At 38.8% G+C, this 26,167-nt stretch overlaps 1 protein-coding gene across 1 annotated transcript in view; it reads right to left on the reverse strand.

Moving 5' to 3' along the window:
* Positions 1–9,920: 9,920 nt before the first annotated feature.
* rabep1 (rabaptin, RAB GTPase binding effector protein 1) overlaps positions 9,921–26,167 on the reverse strand; it is a 31,142-nt gene continuing 14,895 nt past the window's right edge. Inside the window, exons 9-19 of the mRNA XM_047379519.1 lie at positions 22,483–22,944; positions 22,055–22,159; positions 21,828–21,944; positions 19,508–19,606; positions 17,759–17,899; positions 16,909–17,098; positions 16,788–16,799; positions 15,327–15,382; positions 12,153–12,251; positions 11,831–11,947; positions 9,921–10,986 (exon numbers count right to left, since the gene is read on the reverse strand). Coding sequence (XP_047235475.1) covers positions 10,885–10,986; positions 11,831–11,947; positions 12,153–12,251; positions 15,327–15,382; positions 16,788–16,799; positions 16,909–17,098; positions 17,759–17,899; positions 19,508–19,606; positions 21,828–21,944; positions 22,055–22,159; positions 22,483–22,944 — 1,500 coding nt within the window. The 3' untranslated portion in view covers positions 9,921–10,884. The remainder of the gene's footprint in view (positions 10,987–11,830; positions 11,948–12,152; positions 12,252–15,326; positions 15,383–16,787; positions 16,800–16,908; positions 17,099–17,758; positions 17,900–19,507; positions 19,607–21,827; positions 21,945–22,054; positions 22,160–22,482; positions 22,945–26,167) is intronic.

Consider the following 26,167-nt stretch of genomic DNA (forward strand, 5'->3'; position numbering starts at 1 on the left):
CGATCTAAAGAAATTCAAGAAAAGATGAGAAACAAAGTATATGACATCCATCAGTCTGGAAATGATTAGTTAGTCATTTTTAAGTCTTTGGGACTCCAGAGAACCACTAGAATCCAATTTAATCCCCAAATAGAAATGAAATGTTGTTGTAGCTCATATTCTGCAGGTTTCTTTAAGGAGCCGTTGTTCAGATCATTAAAGCAGATCTGAAGAAGCCTCTGACTGAAGACACTCTGTTGTTGTAGGACAGTCTCATGAAGAGGATGCTCAGAGTTCTCCATAATGTTCTTCATTTTATGAAGAATCCATCTTTCCACAATGATCTCCAGAGGTTCCAGAGGAGTCCCCAGAACAGAACCAGCCTTCTTTATCAGCTTGTTGAGCTTTTTTAAGTCCGTGGCTCTGATGCTGCTTCCCCAGCAGATGATGGCAGAAGAGATCACACTTTCCACAACAGACTAATAGAAGATATGCAGCATCTTGCTGGAAACAATGAATGACCTAAGCTTCCTCAAGAAGTACAGTCTGCTCTGTCTCTTCTTGTAGATGGCTTCATTGTTGCATCTCCACTCTAGTCTGTTGTCCAGGTGAACACCGAGGTATTTATACTCCTCCACCACCTCCACTTCTTCTCCCATGATAGAAATAGTTTTTGACTTATTCCTGTTTCTCTTAAAATCTACAATCATCACCTTTGTTTTAGTCACGTTCAAGATGAGATGATTGTTTCCACACCATGCCACAAAGTGGTCCACCACCTTCCTGTACTCATCTTCTAGTCCATCTCTGATCCACCCCACGACTGCAGAATCATCCGAGTATTTCTGCAGATGACAGGAGTCTGTCTGGTCCTGGAGGTCTGAGGTGTACAGAGTGAAAAGGAATGGTGAGAGTACAGTCCCCTGTGGTGCTCCTGTGCTGCTGACTACCTGGTTAGACTCACAACCCTTCAGTCTCACAAACTGTGGTCTGTTTGTCAGGTAGTCTTTGATCCAGGAGATTGTTGAGGCCTCCACCTGAGTCTTCTGGAGTTACTGACAAAGCAAATCAGGTTGAATTGTGATAAATGTTCTGGAGAAATCAAAGAACATGATCCTCACAGTGCTGCTGGCGAAGGTCACGAGGACAATGGGTTTGTTAAAGCAGGTGTATGATGGCATCTTCAACTCCAACTCTACAGCGATAAACAATGTGGAAGATAAAACATTTAAGGTGAGACAGGAAAGCTTTGGGTCAAAGGAGGGTCAGATTTTTGCTTGACTGTTGGCAGGAGAGGATGAAGTTGAACTTGTTCCTGCACTGAACCTTTTGAAGAATGTGTTCAGTTCATTGACTCTGTCCAGAAACTAGCATAAAAACTGCAAAAACAGTGGGGATCCTTCCCAAGACTGGCCAGCCTTTCGAAATTAGTTCAAGAGCTCATCAAGTCATCCAGGTCAGTAAATAACCAGGAACATCTAGAGCTCTACATGCCTGACTTGCTTCAGCTAAGGTCCGAGGTCAAGATTCAACAATATGTAAGAGAGCATGGGAGAGTTCCCACGCCACAATTACGGTTGACCCAGAAAGAAACCAAAAGCAATAATGTCTGGCGCTGGATTCAGAACCTGGATGAATTGGTGTGATTGATGGAACCTTTAACTTGAGCACATTTACCAGATCTGGAAAAAAATGTACTTTAGGAGATATTTATTTTGAACAAAATCACAGGTGTCACAATGATTGGCACCCATAAAAATCCCTGTGAAATAAATTTAACCAAATAATTTTTTATTTTTACTTTTAAAAACTAATCAAGTCCAGGATCTCTATGAATCAATGACTTCCTGTTTGATGGGGTATAAACATTATGCAGCACAGCGGTCTGTATCTTTTAACCACTCATCAAGTAGAACAACCATAGAATATGCCATTTATGTAAGGCAGGTGTGAACTGATCTTCATAAGGCTAAAAAAAAAACAGCTATTGACCTAAACCTGCTCATCTCAACAGTCAATTAACAGAGCAATTATTAAAAAAATTAAAACTGGAACCGTAGAACCCAGGCTGGACGGAGACCCAAGGAGGTTAATAAATCTCCAGTGCTCAAGGTAAGACAACTGCAGCACATAGAGACAGTAGACATCTAAATGCTAACCAGATGCTTCGGAGATAACAGGAGAAAGCCCTCTCTGTCCTACCATTACAAATGTAAACATGTTGTTAAATGGTACTGCAACTTTAACTGGGACTGTGTGCTTTGCTCAGATGAGACTATTTTTATGCTGCAGGCCTTCAGGCTTAATTCTAAATTTTACTGAGACGGTTCACATCATAACATAAATGCAGGTCATGGCTCTGACCTGCATGCCCAGAAGCGTTGTCACAGGCGGCATGCTGTATTTACTGAAGTAAAGAATGATGCTTCACATGCCAGCATGTGTATCAGTTCGCATATCAAAATGACAATCCGTCAAAGATGTCTGCCATGTTGTTTCGTCCATTGTTTACATTCTTCCTGCTTCCACCAATGCAAAACTGTCACATGAAATATACAGGTGCTTCTCAAAATATTAGCATATTGTGATAAAGTTAATTATTTTCCATAATGTCATGATGAAAATTTAACATTCATATATTTTAGATTCATTGCACACTAACTGAAATATTTCAGGTCTTTTATTGTCTTAATACGGATGATTTTGGCATACAGCTCATGAAAACCCAAAATTCCTATCTCACAAAATTAGCATATTTCATCCGACCAATAAAAGAAAAGTGTTTTTAATACAAAAAACGTCAACCTTCAAATAATCATGTACAGTTATGCACTCAATACTTGGTCGGGAATCCTTTTGCAGAAATGACTGCTTCAATGCGGCGTGGCAGGGAGGCAATCAGCCTGTGGCACTGCTGAGGTCTTATGGAGGCCCAGGATGCTTCGATAGCGGCCTTTAGCTCATCCAGAGTGTTGGGTCTTGAGTCTCTCAACGTTCTCTTCACAATATCCCACAGATTCTCTATGGGGTTCAGGTCAGGAGAGTTGGCAGGCCAATTGAGCACAGTGATACCATGGTCAGTAAACCATTTACCAGTGGTTTTGGCACTGTGAGCAGGTGCCAGGTCGTGCTGAAAAATGAAATCTTCATCTCCATAAAGCTTTTCAGCAGATGGAAGCATGAAGTGCTCCAAAATCTCCTGATAGCTAGCTGCATTGAACCTGCCCTTGATAAAACACAGTGGACGAACACCAGCAGCTGACACGGCACCCCAGACCATCACTGACTGTGGGTACTTGACACTGGACTTCTGGCATTTTGGCATTTCCTTCTCCCCAGTCTTCCTCCAGACTCTGGCACCTTGATTTCCGAATGACATGCAGAATTTGCTTTCATCTGAAAAAAGTACTTTGGACCACTGAGCAACAGTCCAGTGCTGCTTCTCTGTAGCCCAAGTCAGGCGCTTCTGCCGCTGTTTCTGGTTCAAAAGTGGCTTGACCTGGGGAATGCGGCACCTGTAGCCCATTTCCTGCACACGCCTGTGCACGGTGGCTCTGGATGTTTCTACTCCAGACTCAGTCCACTGCTTCCGCAGGTTCCCCAAGGTCTGGAATCGGCCCTTCTCCACAATCTTCCTCAGGGTCCGGTCACCTCTTCTCGTTGTGCAGCGTTTTCTGCCACACTTTTTCCTTCCCACAGACTTCCCACTGAGGTGCCTTGATACAGCACTCTGGGAACAGCCTATTCGTTCAGAAATTTCTTTCTGTGTCTTACCCTCTTGCTTGAGGGTGTCAATAGTGGCCTTCTGGACAGCAGTCAGGTCGGCAGTCTTACCCATGATTGGGGTTTTGAGTGATGAACCAGGCTGGGAGTTTTAAAGGCCTCAGGAATCTTTTGCAGGTGTTTAGAGTTAACTTGTTGATTCAGATGATTAGGTTCATAGCTCGTTTAGAGACCCTTTTAATGATATGCTAATTTTATGAGATAGGAATTTTGGGTTTTCATGAGCTGTATGCCAAAATCATCCGTATTAAGACAATAAAAGACCTGAAATATTTTAATTAGTGTGCAATGAATCTAAAATATATGAATGTTAAATGTTCATCATTACATTATGGAAAATAATGAACTTTATCACAATATGCTAATATTTTGAGAAGCACCTGTAATCAGAGGCTTCAGACTGAGGTCGCTTTAAAAAGCATCAGATAGTCTTCCGATTTAGGACCACTTTTAAAAGTGGCCTCTGTGTGTCTAGAAGAAAGAAAAAAAATTTGTGCTGTTCACTTTTCAATCGAGTTTTTCAGCTACAACTCCAGGTGGGTCTGGCTTGGAACAATGGGAGAATTTGTGAAAAAAAACACCTCATGCCTACAGTTAAGCATGGTGGTGGATCTGTGATGCTCTGGGCCTGATTTTCTTCCAAAGGCCCTGGGAACTTCACTGGAGGCATTGTGAACTCCTTTAATTGTGAGGAGGCTTATTTGAGTTGAGTCGTAATCTTTTGACCATAAGAGGCGGCTGAAGCTGGAAATGCAAGCTCAAAGCGTTCAGTCTTTGACCCGGCTGGCCTCCAGTCCGCAAAAACAAGAAAAACATAAAGAAAAGAGAAACGCTGTGTTTGCATGCACGTTGTACATTCTTTTTATGTTACGCTATTCAGTTGTGTATTTCTTTTAACCAGAGTATACCATTTTAATAACTGTACAGTATTATTTTCCCATGTTGTAAATCTGCCCTCATAAATTTTTACCTTTGAGTGAATCTGCATACTTACATTTTGTCACTTTGCCTGTTGGTACACCTGAATTTCCCCACAGAGGGACAATAAAGCATATTTTTATGCCATTCTATTATGCTAAAAACACAAACAAAAGGAAACTATCTGAAAATTAAACCGCTGGCTGTCTAGGTGGTGTCCAGAAAACAATGTGGGCTACACTGATAACTGGCGAACATTTTGGGGAAAACCTGGTCTGATCCGTAGAGACGGCATCCATCCCACTTTGGATGGAGCTGCTCTTCTTTCTGGGAATCTGGTTGAATTTATTAGTTCTCCAATACTCTGACAACCAAGGGTTCAGACCAGGAAGCAGGGTCGTAGTTTAACACTCCTCTCTGCAGCTTCTGTACTGCTACCCACCCATTACCCTATTAAGACAGTGTCTCGCCCACGGCCAAAATTGAATAGATTAAAAAATAATCTAAAAGGAGGAAATCAGGAAAATCTCATAAAGATAAACACAACTCAGACCGAAAAGAAAAATAAAACAATTAAATGTGGCTTACTGAACATAAGATCTCTCTCTTCAAAGACATTGCATGTTAGTGACCTGATTTGTGACAATCAGATTGATTTACTTTGCCTCACAGAAACCTGGCTGCAGCAAGAGGATTATGTTACTATAAATAAGTCAACTCCTACTAATTATTTAAATTTTCACATTCCTCGAATTACTGGGCGAGGAGGAGGAGTAGCAAGCAGTAGGTAGCAGTCCGATTTATTGATTAGCCCCAGACCAATCAATAGCTACAACTCTTTTGAATATTTAATCCTTAGTTTTCCTCATCCACATTGCAAAGCACTAAAACCACTTCTGTTTGTTGTTTTGTACCATCCACCAGGCCCTTACGCTCAATTTTTACATCAGTTTTCAGACCTTTTATCTGATTTAGTGTTAAATACAGATAAAGTTATTATAGTGGGGGATTTTAACATTCATGTAGACGCTGAAAGTGATAGCCTACATATAGCGTTTAATGCTATCTTAGACTCAATTGGCTTTGATCAAAACATTAACAAACCTACCCACCTTTGTCTTCATTCTCTGGACCTTGTGCTGACATATGGCATTGAGTGTAAAGACATAACAATATTTTCTCATAACCCTGTCCTGTCTGACCATTTCTTACTCAATAACTTTTGAGTTTAATTTAACCGAGTACTCCACACCTGAAAGAAAATTTTATTATAGTAGATCATTATCAGGCGATGCTGTAACAACCTTTAAAGAATCTGTTCCACTTTTAATTTCCTCATTATCACTGAAAAGCACAGTAGAGGGCAATAATTCTGTTTCTTCCCCTTCACAAATTGATTCTTTTGTTCATAGTGTTTCTTCATCATTGCATGATGCATTAGACAATGCAGCCCCCTTGAAAAAGAAGGTAATCATTAATAGGAGACTAGCTCCTTGGTTTAATTCAGAGCTGCGTACTTTAAAGAACAATGTTAGAAAATTGGAGAGAAAATGGCGCTCTAGACACCTAGAGGATTCCTACTTAATCTGGAAAAATAGCCTACTGTTGTATAAAAAGACACTTCGCCAAGCTAGAACAGCTTATTTCTCATCATTAATAGAAGAGAACAAGAATAATCCTAGGTTTCTCTTTAGTACAGTTGCTAAACTTACACAGAGTCATAGCTCTGTTGAGCCATCCATTCCCTTAGCTCTTAGGAGTCATGACTTTATGGGATTCTTCTTAAATAAAATTGATTCTATTAAAAAGAAAATCTTTGACATACTCCCGAAGATGATTACTTCATCCTCAGCAAGTGAGACAACATTGGAAATAACTGCAGAACCTGATTTGTGTTTGGACTGTTTTGATCCTCTGGAGCTTCCTGAGTTATCAGAAATATTAGCTTCATCTAAACCTTCAACTTGTATGTTAGACACAATCCCAACCAAATTATTTAAGGAAGTGTTCCCTCTGATTACCAGCCCCATTTTAGATATGATTAATCTATCTTTAGTAAATGGATATGTACCACAGGCTTTTAAGTTAGCTCTAATTAAACCTTTACTTAAGAAACCTTCGCTTGATCGAGATGACTTGAAAAATTACAGACCTATATCCAATCTTCCATTCTTATCTAAAATTCTTGAGAAAATAGTTGCTAATCAATTGTGTCAGCATTTACACAGCAATTACCTGTTTGAAGAGTTTCAGTCAGGCTTCAGAGCTCATCATAGCACTGAAACAGCTCTGCTGAAAGTCACTAATGATATTCTTATGGCCTCAGATAATGGACTTGTGTCTGTTCTGGTTCTGTTAGATCTCAGTGCTGCATTTGATACAGTCGATCACAAAATTCTCTTAGAAAGGCTGGAATAAGCTGTAGGGATCAGGGGAACAGCGCTAGGCTGGTTTAAATCTTATCTGTCTGACAGATTCCAGTTTGTTCATGTAAATGATAAATCATCTTTAAACTCCAGGGTTAATTGTGGAGTATCACAGGGTTCAGTACTTGGGCCAATTCTCTTTACTATATATATGCTTCCAATAGGGTCAAATTATCAGGCAGCATAGGATAAATTTTCACTGTTACGCTGATGATACTCAGCTTTACTTATCCATAAATCCTGATGAACCTAACCAGTTAGATAGACTACAAGCATGTCTTGAAGATATAAAAACTTGGATGACTTTAAATGTTTTGCTTCTAAATTCAGACAAGACAGAAGTTGTCGTCTTTGGACCGGAGTCTTTAAAAAAGAAACTGCTTAGTCAATCACTTAACCTGGATGGCATTAAATTGACCTCCGATAATAAAGTAAAAACCTTGGTGTTATTTTTGACCAGGACATGTCATTTAAATCCCATATTAAACAGGTTTCTAGGATTTCCTTCTTTCACCTCCGGAACATTGCCAAAATTAGAAATATCCTGTCCAGGAGTTACGCTGAAAAACTAGTCCATGCATTTGTTACTTCAAGGCTGGACTATTGTAATTATTTACTATCAGGATGTCCACAAAATGCAGTTAAAAGCCTTCAGCTGATTCAAAATGCTGCAGCAAGAGTTCTAATGAAAATTAAAAAGAGAGATCATATTTCTCCTATTTTAGCTTCCCTTCATTAGCTCCCTGTTAAATCCAGACTAGAATTTAAAATTCTCCTCCTCACATATAAAGCCCTTAATGATTTAGCTCCATCATACATCAGAGATCTGATTGTTCTATATGTTCCTAACAGAGCACTTCGTTCTCAGACTGCAGGTTTATTGGTGGTTCCTAGAGTCTCTAGAAGTAGAATGGGAGGCAGATCCTTTAGTTATCAGGCTCCTCTCCTGTGGAACCAGCTCCCAGTTTTAGTTCGTGAGGCAGACACCCTGTCTACTTTTAAGGCTAGGCTTAAAACTTTCCTTTTTGATAAAGCTTATAGTTAGAGTGGCTTAGGTTATCCTGAGCTATCTTCCTTATTTTTTACCTCCGTCTTCTTCCCTCTCTGTTGGTTGGATTAAGGGGGAGTCAGGTTTAGCCTAAACCGGCTCAGTTATGGTTGAGGTGCAAACACACCCTCCATTTCTGCTACCTGTATGAACCCTTCTCTTTTCCAATGGTTATAATTGGTCTGACAGAGGGAGGTATTCCAATCATTGTGGTTTTTAGTATAACAATGACCATCAGTGGGACCCTTTGTGGGGTTCCTTGAGACGACATTGTTGTAAATAAGCGCTGTTTAACTAAATAATCTGAACTGAAACTATCTGTGTAGTTATGCTGCTATAGGCTTAGGCTGCTGGAGGACATAATGACCACTTTCACCCTCTTCGCTACATTCTCACAATACTCTCCAATTTTGCATTATTTGCTGTTATTTCAGCTTTTAACTTTGTTCTCTCTTTTCTCTTCCTAGAAGCTACACCTGGCCTGGCTCTGTGTCTACCTGTGACACCTTTCTGGAGAGGGGAATCATCCGAGCTTCTGCTGGCAACAATTTAATGCTCACCCTCTACCGATGATCCACATAGCCCTGTCTTTTAGTGTTTAACCCTTTCTCTCTCCTAGACATGGAAATTGACTGAGCTTTTACTGTAACTAATTATATGTGCTCTCTTTCAGACTCTAACCTTGAAAACTGGCTCAGAGTTTATCTGTTCTTTCTTTATAGGTGAAACGACTAAAGGAGCTACATCCATTAACATTTACTTTTCCTTCCCATAGAAAGTACTCCTGGATCAGTGCTTCTTTGTTCTCTTTGTGTCTCTGCTCTGTTCTCTCAAACCCCCAGTCGGTCGTGGCAGATGGCCGCTCACACTGAGCCTGGTTCTGGTTCTGCTGGAGGTTTCTTCCTGTTAAAAGGGAGTTTTTCCTCTCCACTGTCACTACATGCATGCTCAGTATGAGGGATTGCTGCAAAGTCAACGCCAGTGACTGTCCACTGTCTCTACATGCTCATCCAGGAGGAGGGAATGCTGCAAGTCACTGACTGGATGCAATCTGCTGGGTTTCCTTAGATAGAAAAACGTTTTATACAATTTGAATAAATAACTGAATCTGACTGAACTGTTCAATGATTAGGATTAATTGGAATGTATGAACCTGATTGTTGTGAAGTGCCTTGAGACAACATGTGTTGTGAATTGGCACTATATGAATAAGCTGAATTGAATTGAAAAATATTACCCCAAACTTACAATTTAAAATTAATTAGTTAATCAAAATTAACCAAATTACAATAACTTACCTCCCTAACTGAAATAAACAGGAGAAAACTAAGATAAAAAAAACAGTCCACCTCCAGAAACTCCTGGACATCACCTATAAATCTAAAGATGTTCACAGAGGTGCTTCACAGGTAAAGGTGCGGTTGGTTGGGATGACGGGCGATCCGCCACAGCGTCATGTCCTCGCAAGTAACCAATATGCATCAGTTTGCTTCCGGGTCCATCAATCACAAAGAGGCACATGCTAACTCGAATTTCACACGTAAAACAAAAGCCAGCACCTTTTGACAACAGTCATAACACCTTCCCTTCAAGGTCTGGTGCTGTGTGCGCTGGTCAGCAGGTGAGGGCGTGGCCCGGGATGATGAGCTAGCTCTATGGAAACAAAACCAAGCAAAGGTTCTGCCCTCCACCTCATCATTATATAGATGGTTAATGTTCAAATTAGTCACCCCAGGAGCTCATTTTAAGTGGAAATTATGCACTCAAACTTTTGGGTTATTTAATTGAAATCAGTTCACAGACAACAGAAGTTCTCGTAGTGATGGACGAACCATTTCATGACAGTTTAGTGAAGACAAGCAGTCAGAGGGGGGAGAAAACAGCTCGTTAAGAATCCACTTCTTCTAGTGCTTTTCCATCGTAGCCTAAAAGCAGCCCACTAACATCTAAAATCTTCAAACAGACATTAAGATCATCAATTCTTGGCCTATCTGAAAAAAGGAAATCATAATAGAAGCAACCTTAAATCCATTCCTTCCTATTTTCTCTTTTATGTTGACTTATTGTGTTCTTCTCTACATGCTCCTGGATTTAAATAGTGTCTTCTGACAGTCAAGAAAAACTCAGATTCGAATGTGACAAAAGTTTCCACACACGCTCTTCAAAAGAAAAAACTATAGGTAGACAATAAGAACGCCAAAATCAGGAAAATGCAGCGGAGGACGTTCTGTTCCTTTTATCCCAGTTAAAGTATGTGCAAGTATTTCCCATCCTTCATAATTTATCACTTTAAGTGTGTGTATTTGTGTGTGTGTGTGTGGGGTGGGGGGGTGGGTTATCAAACACTTTGAGCACAGAGGGAGACAGAGAGATGAAAAGTGCATTAGAGGACAACAAACCTTTTGTTTTTGGTTGAGCTAATACAGACAGTCGTATCTACAGTAGAAACATGACACAGACAGACCCCCACAGGGAGAGGGCCTTACACCCTCTCAATCCACAATCACACATTTAGTCATTTACACGTTTTAGTAGTGTTCTTCATTATTCTATCCGAGGCTTGAAATGTACACAGCTAGCCAGGAGTTCCTTGCAACGCATCGGATTCTTGTCCTTCCAAACTCTTCCAGTGTTTTTACGGGCAGCGGGAAGGGTCGGATTATGGTGTTAGCGGGCCGGTCAGAGGGACAGAGGGGGATGGAACTGAAGCCAGTTTTCGTTCTGAGGCTATCATGTCTCTGGAAGCTGGTTGATATCGGTCAAGTTGGTGTCGTTCAGGATTACTTTGATCCGATCCAAGGACTCTGCCTGTCGTATTCGCTCCAACTGTACCTGCGGACAAAAACAATTTGCGTTGTTTTTTCACCGGAGCATCTGGGTCATCAAAAATTCCCCCTACAGGGTTTCCTGTTCAGTCATACAGGGCTGAGCAAAAGTATTCATACACTCAGCTTTTCCACAACCCTCCACACATCATCTTGAATACACCATCCTCAAGGTAAAACAGAGATGCCAACTTCAAGCTGTGGGGATGTTTTTCTTCAGCAGAGACATGAAAGCTAGTCAGAGTTGATGGGAAAAAGCATGGAGCTAAATCCAGGACAATCCTGGAAGAAAACCTGTTTGAGGCTGCAGAAAACTGTAGACTGAGGTGAACGATTACTTTCCAGCAGGACAACAACCCTAAACATTCAGTCAGAATTGCAAGAGAATAGTTTAGATCAAAGCCTATTCATGTGTTAAAGTGGCCTAGTCAAAGTCAAGACATAAATCCAATTGAGAATCTGTGGTGAAACTTGAGTAATGACACTTTCCACCCAATCTGAGTTTGAGCTATTTTGCAAAAAAAAAAAAAAATGGACAAAACAAATTCAGCCTCAAGGTGTAACTGCTGTAAAAGGTGCTTCTACAAAGTATTTAAAACAAATGCAAACAACACTATTCTCATTTTTATTTGCAAATAATTTGAAAACCATGTAAATATTCTTTTCAGATGTATCTACAGCTTTGTGTTGTTCTATCACCAAACAAAAACCCAATAAAATACATTGACGTTTGTGGTTGTAATGTGACAAAATGTGAAAAGTTCACAGGGTGCAAATACTTTTGGATGGTTCTGTATGTTTACAGACACTCAGACGTCCCAAACAGATAAACTGAAAAACTCCCCGCTTACCTGAAGCGTCTGAGAAAGCTTGACAAAGTCCTTCTGAACCTGCTCGCTGACGTCCAGCTCAGTCTGCAGCCGCTGGGCTTTGTCTCTTTCATCGAGGACCTGACTTTCTAACGCACCCTACGGTAGTTAGGCCCACACACACACACACACACACACACACACACAAAATAAATGAATGCAGGGGACAGAAAGAGCAAAAACGACTTGATGTTAAACACATCTCAGTAAGACGTCATATTTCATTTCAAATATTCAGTTTGTTCAATTAATAAAAGATTTTGTCTTCAACATTTAATCAGTTAAGTGTAACTACACCACAAACCTTGGCGCTGGTGACGTCTTTAAGCTGCTGCTCCAGGCTCATTGTCACTCTCTGGATGCTGTCCAGTGTCTTGGTCTTCTCAGCTAAACTCCTCTGCAGCTGCAAAAACAAACCGATACCAGATAGTCAGGATGAAGCAACCGATCCATTCACAGGGTTCCTGCGCTCCAGATTCATAATTCTAGAGTTTTCAGTCCTTTTTTAACCAATTTTTAAAGTTTAAAAACAAAACTTCTAAATGGATTTATGGCAGAAAATCAGACTAGAAGGAAGGAAGAGGGACAGACAGGAAGATGGATGGATGGATGATGATGATGATTTCCTTTATTTGTACAGGGACAGTGCACAGCAATACATTGACCTAAAAACAGGAAATATGCAAGGTGCCAGGTTAAAGCAAAAGATGCTAATTTCCACCTGTAGTCCCTTGACAGGTTGATATTAATCAAAACGTAACAGTTTTTTTTTTTTTTTTTAATGGAAATGTATGAGAGAAGAGAACCAGTGAACATAAACTAATACAATACAATCGTAACAGACCTCGACCCTCAGTTACACCAGTTATTAAAGACTTCCAGGGATTTATCATTTCTCTATCACACGCTTGCACTTATACAATAAACATACCTATTTGTTCATACACACATTGATAAAAGCCATTTCTTTGTCCAATGTGCAAACATTGAGAAACTTGTACATGTTATAATGTATTCCACTGACTCATGGCAACAACAGAGAAGGCAGATTTAGCAAAAGATGTCTTACATTTTGGAATGCTGCACTCTCCTCTAGAGGTCGCCCTTGTTACTCTAGTTGTTTTTTCTGAGCTCAGTGTGACGTACCTTCTTAGAGGAGGAGCAATAATACCATGAATAATTTTAAAAAGTAAGCAAATGTTTGCATGCATAAAAAGGTTATTAAAATTTAAAAAATTGTATTTTGAAAGAATATGAAAGTGGTGATACTGTCTACATTTCTTGTCATGAATTTTTATTGCACTTTTGAAGGTTGATTCAAGAGGCTTTAAGACTGTTTTGCATGCCTGCGACCAGCTAGTCACACAATACAGAATACGGGAAAAAATCATGGAATTTAAGTACATATGTGATGCTTCAATGGTAAGGGGTCCTCGGATGAACCTAAAATTTGCCAGAGTAAATTTTAAAGAGTTGCACAATTTTTTTACACAATTTTTAAAAGTCAAGGTTTGGTCCAGAGTAACACCTAAATAAGTGAAGCTGTTAACATTTATTATTTTTTCCTCATTTATATAAATGTCTGGATAATCTAAAGATTTATGTCTATTTGTAAAGTACATTGCAACAGTCTTTTCTACATTTAAGGTGAGACAACAACTTTTTAGCCAGGCAGAAACTTTTTTCAATTCCCCTGTTAATCTTTCAGCCACTTCACTTATATTTTTTCCATAAGTGAACAGAACAGTGTCGTCCGCATACATGATGATGTTGATGTCACATACCAAGGGGAGATTGTTGATGTATAAACTAAAAAACAGTGGCCCTAATACAGAGCCCTGTGGGACTCCCATGGTGCAATTTTTAAGAGTGGACAGTATGGGATTTACTCGAACACATTGTTTTCTGCCACTCAGGTATGATGTTATTCAGTTTATTGTCTGGTTGGACAGTCCATAGTTTGATAGTTTGCTTCATAAAATACTGTGGGAAACAGTATCGAAAGCCTTTCGTAAGTCTAGGAAGACAGCTCCCACTACCCCTCCTTGGTCTAGGTTTGATTTAATTTCTTCAAGGAAGTAGGAACAAGCGGTCTCTGTTGAATATTTTTTCCTAAAACCAAATTGCAAAGGATTTAAATAAGCATTGGTTTCAAGATGTTAGATTAGTTGCTCTGACACAACCTTTTCGTGGACTTTGGAGATGGTAGGGAGGATGGTAATGGGCCGATAGTTATTAACCTCGCGTTTGTCTCCAGACTTATATACAGGTATAACAACGCCAGTTTTTAATGCATCAGGAAATATACCATCTCTATTGGACCAATTTATTATTTTTGTCAGGACTGGGATCAGACTTTCTGAATGGGTTTTTAGAAATACACTATCCAATCCATACAGGTCTTTAGCTTTGCTATTATTAAGTTGCCCAATAATCTTTTCCACCTTTGTGTCATTAACAGGTGTCAGACTAATGGTTGATGTATAACAGAATAATGAGTGGGAAGAGCAATGTGTTGGGAACAACTGGGCCAGCCTCTCAACAGAATTAATAAAATATTCATTAAAATATATTGCTAAAATTTCAGTATCATTTTCAATATTGTCATTTATTTTGAGCTGTATGTCATAACTGGTGTTTTTCTTTTTTCTAAGTACTTTATCAATATTTTTCCATAACAATTTACTATTTCCTTTTGCATCTTTAATTAAGTTGAGGAAAAAGTTTGCCTTTGTTTTTCTAAGCAATGTTATGACCTTATTTCTCAAACTTCGTTATATCGAATAATCAGTTGTTAATCTGGTTTTGATAAACTTTTTTAGTGAGGCTACTCTTTTCTTCATTACTTCCCAGAGTTCAGCATTAAACCATGGTAAACTTAAGTTTTATTTTTTTTTGTCTTTTTATACTTTAATAAAATATTTCTTAAAACTGATATTAGATCATTGCAGGCTTGTTCACATGGTTGATTTTCTGTTATTTTATTCCAGTTAATTTGCTGTATGTCATTTTCCAATAGAGATAAATCCTTCTTTGAGATAAATGATATCTCTTCGTTCTTTTTTGGTTGATTTTGGTCCCTAAATCTGTTTTTATTTAACTTTCTTGCAATTAGTGTGAAATTATGGTCTGATAATCTTGTTACTAAATTATATGTTTTCCCTATTCTTTCTGGTTTGTTTGTAAAGACAAGGTCTATGGATGGATGGATGGACACACAAATACAGAGAGCAGGGGTTGTGCTGCAGGATCAACAGCTTTTTAATCACGTGTTGATATCCTAAATTATTCCATCTAAATACATGTGATTTATTTACTTATTTTCATGGTATCATGTTACTAGTCCATGCACAGCTCACTGACATACTGCTGCTGTTCTTTGTTGTAACATTTTCATGGAGGATTGCAGATTCATGAAAAATAAAGATGAACATTTTTTCACATATTTACGCACAGAGAGGCTGAGAGGTGACCTCACCTGCTCCTTCTCTGCTTTTATTCGCTCCAGCTCCGTCTTCAGGCTGGAGAACGACGCTATAGAGAAAAACAACAACAAAAGAGGCATCATTAGAGGATCGTAGAGCTCATCTGAATCTTAAAACTGTTATTCTCTGTGGAGATCTCATTCAGTTCCTTCAAACGTATGAATAATTCAACAAAGCAGCTGCGCTGAGGGAGAGTTTGTGCTCTGCTTGTGTTAAAAACACGGCAAGAAATTTCAAACAAGCGGCAAAAAGTAAACGGACTGACCGGACCTTTAGAGCGGAGCTGGACTGTAAGAACAAGTTGAACATGAAGACATTCTGGGGTTTAATGACTGCAAAAGCAAAACAGACCCTAAAAAATGACACTCATACAGCTGGACAAAACATTAAACTTACATATCAACCCATTTAATTTAGGTAAAGCTTTAAAAAGTTAGATTTTACCAGAGAAATCGTTTTTGAAAAAGTGAAGAGATTATTTTATTATTTAAAGTAGACAATTTTAGGTTTTGTTTTGGATTATTTAAACTATTCAACTAGGAAATGAATACATTCTGTGACTTGCTGCATCTGAAGTAAAACAAAAATATAATGTGTAGACATTTTAAAACGATGAGTCAAATCTAATATTAAACATGGCTGGGTTTGAAAAAACAAAACAGTTTGAGGTTTTCTACAAGGGTTCAGATCCAGCTTGAGACGCCTACTTGGTTTAAAGACCTAAAAATACCTATAACTCTCACCTTTGAGCATACAAGGCTGTTACATTTAAAGACACAGTACTGTGCAAAAGTCTTAAGTTTTCTCTCACTTATTACATTATGAGAAAGGAGATTCTTAAATAGAATCTTCAGAACTGAATTATAAGAGTCGAAAAAGCAGCAAAAGCTCAAAGAAAATCTTTGGAAGACCTTCAGAAAGCCTGAAGACCTCCTGATCAACATGTTTTCAAATCGTTGCAAGTAAGTCTGGTTTCTACCAGGAAATGAGGGGAGGTTCTAAGACGTCTGCACGGTACAGTAACTGTGGACTATCAAACACTCAGTGAGGTGAGTTTTCTGACAGCAGTTCTCAAGGTGAGGAAACAAACAGTCCCTGTTGCTTTGAAGCCCACTATACAGCACCTTGCAAGAAAGTATTCGCACCCCTTGAACTTTCCCACCTTTTGTCGTCACGTTAAAACCACAACTTTATGTGACAGACCAACACGAAGCAGTGCACGATTGCATAGTGAAAGTAAAAGGATTTCTTCTGATATCCAGTGCAACCAGTTCTAACTGGAAGTCATCTAATCAGTAGACGGAGTCCTTCTGCACGGCTTTGTTTTGGTGCTTCACATAAAATACACAAAATGGTAAAAAAGTGCCAAGGATATGAATGTTTTTACAAGGACTGTGTGCTATTAACACACACGAAAGCTGTTAAATGGAGCTTTTTCAGAGTTATGTTCATACCTTCCAGGATGTCTGTAAGACAATGATCAAGGGAGGTAAAACAAAAGCAGAAACATAGAAGAGGTTTAAATAATGCCCAGAAAATAGCACCATAATGAACGTTTACCCTACAGACTCTCACCTATTTCCTCCTTGCAGCCCTCAATCTCCAACTGCAGGGTGTCCTCCAGGTTCTCCTTCAAACACTGCTCCGCCTGGATCTGCTCCTTCAGGAACAGGATCTGGGCTTTCAGCTTCTCCTCCAAGTGATCGGCCGACGTTCGCAGCGCCACCACGTCGTCCCGCAGCTGCAGCACCAGGCCTTGTAGATCCTGCAGCAGAATCAGGTGGGGAACTGTTTAACCTCTTATCTACTCAGACCTCTCCATTCTTTGTAAGCGGGAAATGTTGGAAAATAAACGTATCGAATACACATTTTCCCCACTGTATTTCAAGCATTCACTTCCTCTTGATTTTGGAGATTATGGTTTACAGCTAGAGCTGCAACTGACAATTATTTTATTTTGCTAATCGATTAATCTTGCGACGATTTTTTTGATTAACCAATTAACTGGATAGGAAAAGCTGCTTAACAGCAGATTTTGTACAGAATTTGAACAAGGTGAAGCTAAAGCTGGGCCACTTGGGGGAGTTCTGGTTAGAGCATATTTACAGACAAAGGTTTATGATCTTAAATGCTAAATTTATATATTTTTTGTACAGGTTTGGCTTAATTACTGCTCTGAGTGGGTTGTTCTGTCAGCAAATGTTTTAGTCTGTATATTCCGGTTAACGATTATTCAATTACTTCAATATTTGATTAATTAGATTAATCCGATGAATTGTTTCAGCCCTACTTAGAGCTAATGAAAACTACACAATACAATTAGAATATGACATGAGCACAGTTAAATAATACATTACTTAAATAAATGAACTAAACTACATTACTTGCTGAAGAGCATTAAAAGGTCTGTGCATTGAAGACGTACCTGCACAGTATTGGGCATCTGGAAGTCTTCTTGCTGCTGTAGTTCTGCATGCAGCCTGTGTTTACCCTGCAGGCTCTCATTGTCTCTCTGTAGTCTGCTTAGTTCATCCGCCACCTGCTCCCTCGACTTCAACAGCACCGCCTAAAAAAAACGAAACAACAAATAATCCTTCACATCTCGTCACATAGCTGTTCGGTATCCCTACAGCAGCAGATTCCCAGAAGGAGCCTTTGTTTTCCCTCTCAGGATGATCATCAGGCTTTTATTTCTGATTTGATTCAAACCCATTTCTTTAGGTTTAAGCATCTTGACCAGCAAAGAAAAAGGACTTCCCAGCCTTCTTGTAAACACAGACACACATACACACATATACACACATATATATATTTGGGGCTTCAACACCAGGAAGCCCTGCAGAGAGTCTAATGATCTGCATAACTGATGCAGGAAAAAAACAGAACAAGGAATCTATTCTTTGTTATTATTTACATCTTAAAGCAACAAAGAAAACCAAAAACAGTTAAAGCCTGTGATGCAATGGACTGGGGAGCAAAATCTCCTCATTTTCCTGTGATCAAATAGTTCAAACATATCATTTATTTCCTGTTCATTAAACGCATCAAAACTAAAGGCTCCCATGTCTTCTGGTCTGTAAACACATCAACAAGCAGCATGTTGTTTGATGAAGTTTTGGGTTTCCAGCTTAGTAAAGACATTATCAAAGTTAGGGACAGGATTTGGTGCACTCATGAGGATAATCTGGTAATTCCTTAATTTCCTGTTGGATTAAAGGTCAAGGATTCAACTCTTCATTTGAGGCAAAATAAACATCGATGAAACTGTATGTCTTATAGTCCTTAGAAAAAGAAAAGATGGAATCAGACCTTAAAAAAAAACTCCAATCTGTATGAAGCCTGCTCACTTTAACTCTAGTTAAAATAACATAAGCTTGTTTCGGCAAATAAAAAGTCTATTCATTTTAAGACTTAACTTTTTTGTTTGGCCTCTGAAGTTTAGTCTGCCTTAATTATTTCTGTTTATATTTTTATTTGACTTGACTGCGGTTGTTAGATCAGATTTAATGCTAATTTTAATTATTCCTTTTATATTTCATGACAGTAGTAACTGTTCACTGAAACCATAAATGTTTTATAACATTTTTATGTAATTTATTTGTTTTTTAACCACTTAATAATTTTTATAATTCTTTAATCCACCTCTTGCTTCTTATATTTCTAACATTTTCTCAGTCCTCATACCATTTTGTTATATATGTGCTTTTATTTCTGTAAGACTTTTAATTTGCATCTTACAGTCCTTTAAGCACTTTGTGAAGCCATCGTTTGCATGTTTTTTCTTTTCTAAAAATCATTTTTTTTTGTCAGTCCCAGTTTATATAACAATTATAATTAAATCTTCCCCTTTTATTCTCTGAGACATTTTTTATTGTTTTCAAATCTTTTGAAAACAATAAAATCTTAAAAATAAAGTTTGATCAGTGTCCGATATAGAGACATGCAAGTAAAACATCCTAAACCCATTAGCCTGTCTTATTATCCTGTGGCTGTGAAGAACCGTGGTGATGGTGAGATAAAACCAGCAGACAGGAGTCACCAGCTGCCACTTAGCTTGGCTGCAAGTGATCAACAAAGACAAACTGATGATGCTTTTCAGCCTAGCTGTCTTCTCCATGCTGATGATAAAGTCATCAGACAGGGACAGGCAGTGTGGTGTTATCATGCTGCTCACCATCTGCTCCTGTGTGTTCCTCTTAGCCTCACTGAAGGCCTGCTGTAGCGTGCTGAGCAGCGTTTCTGATTCCTGGACTCTCTGCATGAAGGCTGACACCTATAAGGGAAAAGAAGAGAGCTTGTTGGAAAGTTATACAGTTAAAGGTTGAAGAGCAAATGTACTGTAAAATTATAAATATTAAAAGTATAAGATATAAATAAAACATAATCTGCCTTTCCACTGTTTTTCACACCAAACATGTCACATCACTTAAAAACCAGAAGCTAGTATCATAACTGGATGATGATGCGTCATCTAGATCATAGTGTCAGATGGACAACTGTTGTAAATAGGACACGGGATTCGTGCCGGCGCCTTGGCACCACCCCCCCCCCTCCCTAAGATACACAACACCACATCTGTAGGGGTGCCTGGGCCACATGCTATAGTGGGTGGCTCCCGTCTGGGGGACTATGTTGTCAACATAATTGCGGTTTCAAAATATATTTTTCAATTACAGGCGACCTTTCTCCACTGTGGTGAATTACAGGCAGAATGGCCTTGCAGAAGGTGCTTTTTAATCCATGAATCCATAGACATCCAGACATCCTGGAGCAACATTTCATCTCACTTCCTGCTCCTCTCCAGATAAACCACCAAAATAAATCTTCGATTTTGAGATGAAGACTTTGCCATCACTTCTTTTGTGTTGGGTGGGCATTGCGTTATCCACTGAGGCGTAAGTCTTTGGCAACATCCAGCTGGTTTGTGCTCGCTTTGTCACAAATTTCTCCATTTTGGTCATGGAAATTAAATCAAGCCGGAACACAACTGAAAAAGAAAAGTTGTAACAATGAATATATTCTTGATACATGAGATCAAGAATGCTTCTTGATCTCATGCTGACTCTCCAGGCCGCAGATTGTGATCTTTTTACAGCAGAAACTAGCAGAACTACAGAATTTGAGCCAGTTGTCTGTGGCTGGCCACAGCTTTGTCATCTGTCTTTAATTAACTTCTCACTTATAAGCTGGCAAAACACATATGCTACTGCTAGGTCTTTAGTTTGGGTGAGAATCAACGTTTTTGAAGTACAATGCTGCAAAGCAGAAACATCTCCAGATTCTTATCTCTTTGGTTTCCTTTCACAAGTCTTTGAGAAAGCAGCAGCGCAAAGTTCTCCTGACTGAAGGTCAGTGCAAAAAGCTCATTAAAGTGTGCAGTAGAGAATAAGGCCGGCATGGTTTGGAAATGTTTTTTTTTAAATGGACGCCATTTTGGTGTTGGAGGTGCACATGGAATAAAAAAGCAGAATCTGGAAATCCTTTATCACAGATAATCTGTGGGCATGTTGGTGGTTTTTAGCAAGGAGAACAGATAACATCGGCTCCTCTCATCCTGTTTTAAAGTTGTCCTCTGCCCACTGTGACACCTACAGCTCTGTGATGTGTGAGATGTTATTTAGGCCTTTATATTATGAATGTTTAGGTCAAGATAGTCATCATCGCTTACTCTGTCCTGATGCAGTAGCAAGCTGTACATTTTACACAGCTCATCCCAATTTAAATAAAATATACCAAATGAAGGTATACCATAAATGACACCCTAACCTCATTCGTGTGTCAGGACGTTTCACAAAATGATCTTTTTGAAGTGTAAGATGGGTTGAAACCAGTGGTTGAAGTCCTGGTCCTCAGGGCTCGTCGTCCTTCATGTTTTAACTGACTAAACTAGCTCCTCAGTTTGGAACTAAGTGCTGTAGAAGTTAATTAACCATTTATCTCAGTCTGGTTTGTGTAGGCAGGGAAAGACCTGTAACATGCAGGGCAGTGGCCCTTAGGACCAGGACTAAAACCACTGTTTTAAAGCTTATTTTGACAACATATGTGGCAAGATAAGAAACAATGTGACAGTAGCTTGAGCTTAATGATAACTGGTTTTAATTTGACCATACTACTTAAATAATTTTAAATTTTACCATCTTCACACTTTTTATTTAAAGCTATTTTTAGGCTCTACTGGCCTTTATTATTTTTCAAAGTGTTTTTTAGACAGTAGCGAGTGAAAAGCCTGCATCAAGGACTGAGGCCTCCGCACTTTTTATTTAATGTAAACGCACAAAGGACAACAGTGAGGTTTCTAAACTGAAATCAGAGAAAGCATGCTGAAAATACAATATAAAAGTCAATGGTTAGTGAAACCTACTGGGGTTTAAATGTTTTATTCTAAATCCTCAGCTGCAACTTGAGCATTAAAATAAAATTAAGATGGCATTAATATCAGTAAAATACCTTTTTTTAGTGCTTTAAATATATCATTAGCTTTGCAGTATGCAGACCTTAGCAGCAGTTTCCTCATTTCCTACTTTTACTGATTCTTCTAGACTTTGTTTCTCCATCATCGTCCTCTCCAGCTGATCGTTGGCCTGCCGCAGCATGGCCTGCAGCTTCTTCACCTGTAGGAAAAAATGTCAAACATGAGCTTAATGTCAAACCATGACTTCCAACACAAAGCATCTCAGCTCACAAATGATCACGATTGTCTAGAAAGAAAAAAGACACGGACCTGGTCTCGTGTTTCGGCCTCCTGTCCTTGAATGACCTGCAGCTGCTTCTCATAGTTGGAGCACATGTCACAGCGTCGGCCGAGCTTCCTGCCAGCGTTTTTTACCTGGTTGAACACCAACAAGACACTGGTTTATGAACTGGTTTATCAGTCAACATCAGTGCTCATTACGTATGGAGTTCCTCAAGGTTTCATTCTGAGCCTTCTCATGTTTTACTTAAGTAAGCACCCTTTGCTTTCTGGCAACATACAAAACGTATTACCTTCATGAGCATAAAAAGTAAGTAGGTAACTTTGAAGCTTTATATAAATTAAATAAAATTCTTGAATATATCCAGATGACCTTGATATAACTCAGATTGAAAGGAAGCCTAATATTACACAGAGAAAACCAAGAAAAAGCAAATACCGAAAATAAATGCGCGTACCTCTTGCTGCAGCAGGTTCCACTCAGTGTCGCTGACGAGCCGGTAGCCTGCAGGCGGTAAATAAGCGGTGTCAGGAGCATGAGAGATGCTGGACAGCAGCGACGCCGTCTCCTCCTGCTCAGGCGTCATGGCTTTGATGGCTTTCTCCTGGTCTTTAGTCAGCAGGAAGTGACCCGCCGTCAGCTTGATGGAGCCGATGGACGAAGTCTCACCAAAACTACTGTCTGCCACGCTGCAGTCCGCCCCCACCAGGGGCCCGAAGTCCGATTCGTCCAGGTTGCTGGCCGACTTGGCCTTGTGGTTGTGACCGCCGAGTCCCTGCTGCGAAGATAGCGAGGAACCGAGGCTGTCTGTCGACTGGACTCTCCGCAGGTTGTCCCTATAGGTGTCAGAGGGGCCCCCGGCCACTACGTCAGTGTCTAAGGAGTGTAAGGAACCATGAGCGCTGTGGTTGGCATGAGGCTGAACGAGAGAGAAAAGACATCAGTGCTCAGAGGAACGAAGAGTTTTTTCTGTGACAACAGAAAATGGAATATTTATATTTCCTTTAGATCAATATCGGGATAAATATGTAAACTTTAACAGAATGAGAGTTATTTTCATTGAATATTAAGGTTTGGCAGTTTCACACAACACCACTGACTCTTAAAAAAACTGACTGAATGTGGCTAAAAGCGAGTAAACAGGAGCAAATACGTAAAACTCATTTATTATATTATTATATCACAACATGATGTATTTTAAACATTTGTTTGTGGAATTTTCACGAAAACGACTTACACCTCTTGAAAATCCATAATATAGTTTATCAGAAAATTTAATATTACATTAGGCCGATAAAAAAAAGGGATTTCATGGAAAAAAGTAACATTTAATAGTTCATTCTGTCAAATAAATGTTCTAAATAATACTGAAGAGGGCAGAGCAGACGTAAAGAGACAAATCAACCATGGTGGTTTAAGCCCTCGTATGGAAGCCCATATGGGCCAAAACTCTAATTTACCTGGCGTTGTAGGCGCACATTCACTTCAAATAAAGCATTTCTTTATAAACAAGCCAGTCTGTCAGGGACGATTTCAAAATAAAATCCAGCTCCCCCTCTTTGTCATTTACATGTGAAACACATACATCAGGAGGAAGTGAGCAAATTAACTCCTATTCAGTTGTTTAAACATCTGATTAACTATTAAACTATAATAAATGTGTTTTTACTTTAGAATATTGCAGTTAATGAGCCTCTTATTTGTTTGAAATGTTTGCAAACCAAATGTTATTACACTTTTGTTCATACAGAAGCACCTTTAAAGAAAGTCCATTTTGCTCATAACAGTGCAAATAATCCTGATAAAGAACTTCGATAATTACCAGGCACTAATAAATGAAGACAGATAGATAAATAAAGCTAGACAGATGGAGATGATCAAGCAGATGAGGACAGATGGAGAAAAAACATTCAAAAATGGAAAGATAAATATGTAGATGTATACATGGACAGATGTATAAGGGACTGTTTGCTTACTAACTGACAAATTATACTGTTTATACTGATTTTTATGTTATATTGATTGATTGCTGTTATTGATAGAAACATGAAAACTATGACTTCTTTAGGGCTTGTGTCAGGACGGCCCCATAGACCAAAATCCTACGGCAAACAGAGCTCAGACATTTTTCAGACCACGTGATAAACAAGGTCTGTCTGAGAGTCAACAAGACGTTCAGTTCCTCTACAGAAGAGCAATTAGGACCAATTCTCTTTTTAGAAGAACACTGTGGTTCCAGATGCCCGACAGTCGGTGCAGCTTCACCTTTTATTCTAGGAAAGTAGAAGGAAGCTACCACAGATCCTAGGACTGTGGTTGGTTACAGCGAGACTGGATTTAAACGGTTTCAAGGCTTTGAGGACCTAAAAGCACCTTTTTAAACAGAGTTATAAAAACCACCTTAAAAAGAAAGTTTTATAATCTGAAAACATTCAAGTTTCTGCAAATTAAAACAATAAATTCAGAAAACTGATTATTAAAGAACTGCAAAAATGCTCTTGCTGTCTGAAAGCCTCTCACCTGATCGGGGGGGGCGGCAGTAAGCAGCTGTCATAAATATTTATTTACATACGTGGCTCGTTTTCTCAAAATATCATTTTACCAGTTATCCCAATGTTAAATCTTATTTGTCAAACATCTGGAAGCAACTTCCAGGTTTCCGTTCACAAAGTCTTTCCTGAGACGTCAGTATGAGCAACCGGACCTCAGGCAGGCAGAAGACGATGGACGGATGATTAAATATAGGTGCAGAACTGGTCGACATGCTGAAGAGATCATTTAACTGCATTGTTGACCAAAACAGTGGAATAAAATATATTTCTCCTCATCCACGTGATATATTATTGACATATAAAGTGCACATGTACAATCGACTGAAAACATTTTCTAGACCAACAAAGTAGAAAACATTCAATTCATAAAGTTTAGAAACTATGCTCCTTTCTTTTATTAAGGCAGCGTCAGATCCTTTGTCAGACTTACAATAAATTATTCTTTTCTACTTTCAGTAAGTGTCATTAAAAAATGGCATCTTTAATTTATTGTTGAGCAGGTAAAAAGAAAATGAATTCACAAATCTCAAATCTCCACAAGGAGAAAAACATCAAAACGCGAAAGGATAACAGGCGAAGATCTTCTATTTACCCAATAAATCAGGACCGAACCCAAATAATTACTAATGTCACTGCCGGCACCAAACACTGCAAGGCTGAATGGACGTGGACAGAAGTCCACAACAGATCTATCAATGAGCAAGCTCACATCTCACTGGATTTTTCCAACAGTGAATCATGCTAAAGTTATATGGGACAAAAATAGTAAACCAAAGCACTTTTTAGCTCTAAGTGAAACATGGCTCAACAGTAAGATGCACACGAATTTAGTCGATATTCCAGGTTATAGATTTTATAAAAACGACGAAAAACAAGTAAAGGAGGAGGAGTGGCAATCTATTTAAGAGATTTTATAAGTGCAGTGAAGTCACTTTTGAAAATGATTTAAATATTGAGTATCTATGTGTTGAAGTATCACTGTCACCAACCATGCGCTTTTTAATCGTGGTTTTATATAATCCCCCTCTTGCAGTGATATGCTTTATGAGGAGCTGGATAAATTGTTGAAAATTGGTTGGTCCTAAGTCTGAAGTTATCATACTGGGGGATTTTTATAAAGATCGGGTTAATTCTATTAAAAGGAAAAAACTTAAGACCTTGATGACAAAGTTTGATTTTACCCAGGTAATTAAGGGTGCTACGAGGATTTCAAAAACTTCCAAGACTCAAATTGATCTAGTATTTTCTAATAAAGAGGATCGAATAGTGAAATCGTACAATTTTCTCACTGGTTTGTCAGACCATAATATGATTTTGATTGCTAGGAAATGATCTAAAAATCGTCTTATAGATGGCAACAGAGTAAAATCAAATATGTTAACGATTCCGAAGAGTTATTTTCCTGCTTTCGTTAATAAATTAAATACAATAAACTGGAATTACTTTTTGGAAATTAAAGATGTACATAACTGCTGTAAAGAAATAACAAATAATGTGAAAGGGGTCATGTCTAAATTTCGCAAAAGACAAAACAATTTTAATAAAAAATCTTTACCTTGGGTTAATGAGGAAATTAGACACCTAATGAAA

This window comes from Girardinichthys multiradiatus, chromosome 11 (genome assembly GCF_021462225.1).
Source record: "Girardinichthys multiradiatus isolate DD_20200921_A chromosome 11, DD_fGirMul_XY1, whole genome shotgun sequence".
In the NCBI taxonomy this organism is placed as follows: Eukaryota; Metazoa; Chordata; class Actinopteri; order Cyprinodontiformes; family Goodeidae; genus Girardinichthys; species Girardinichthys multiradiatus.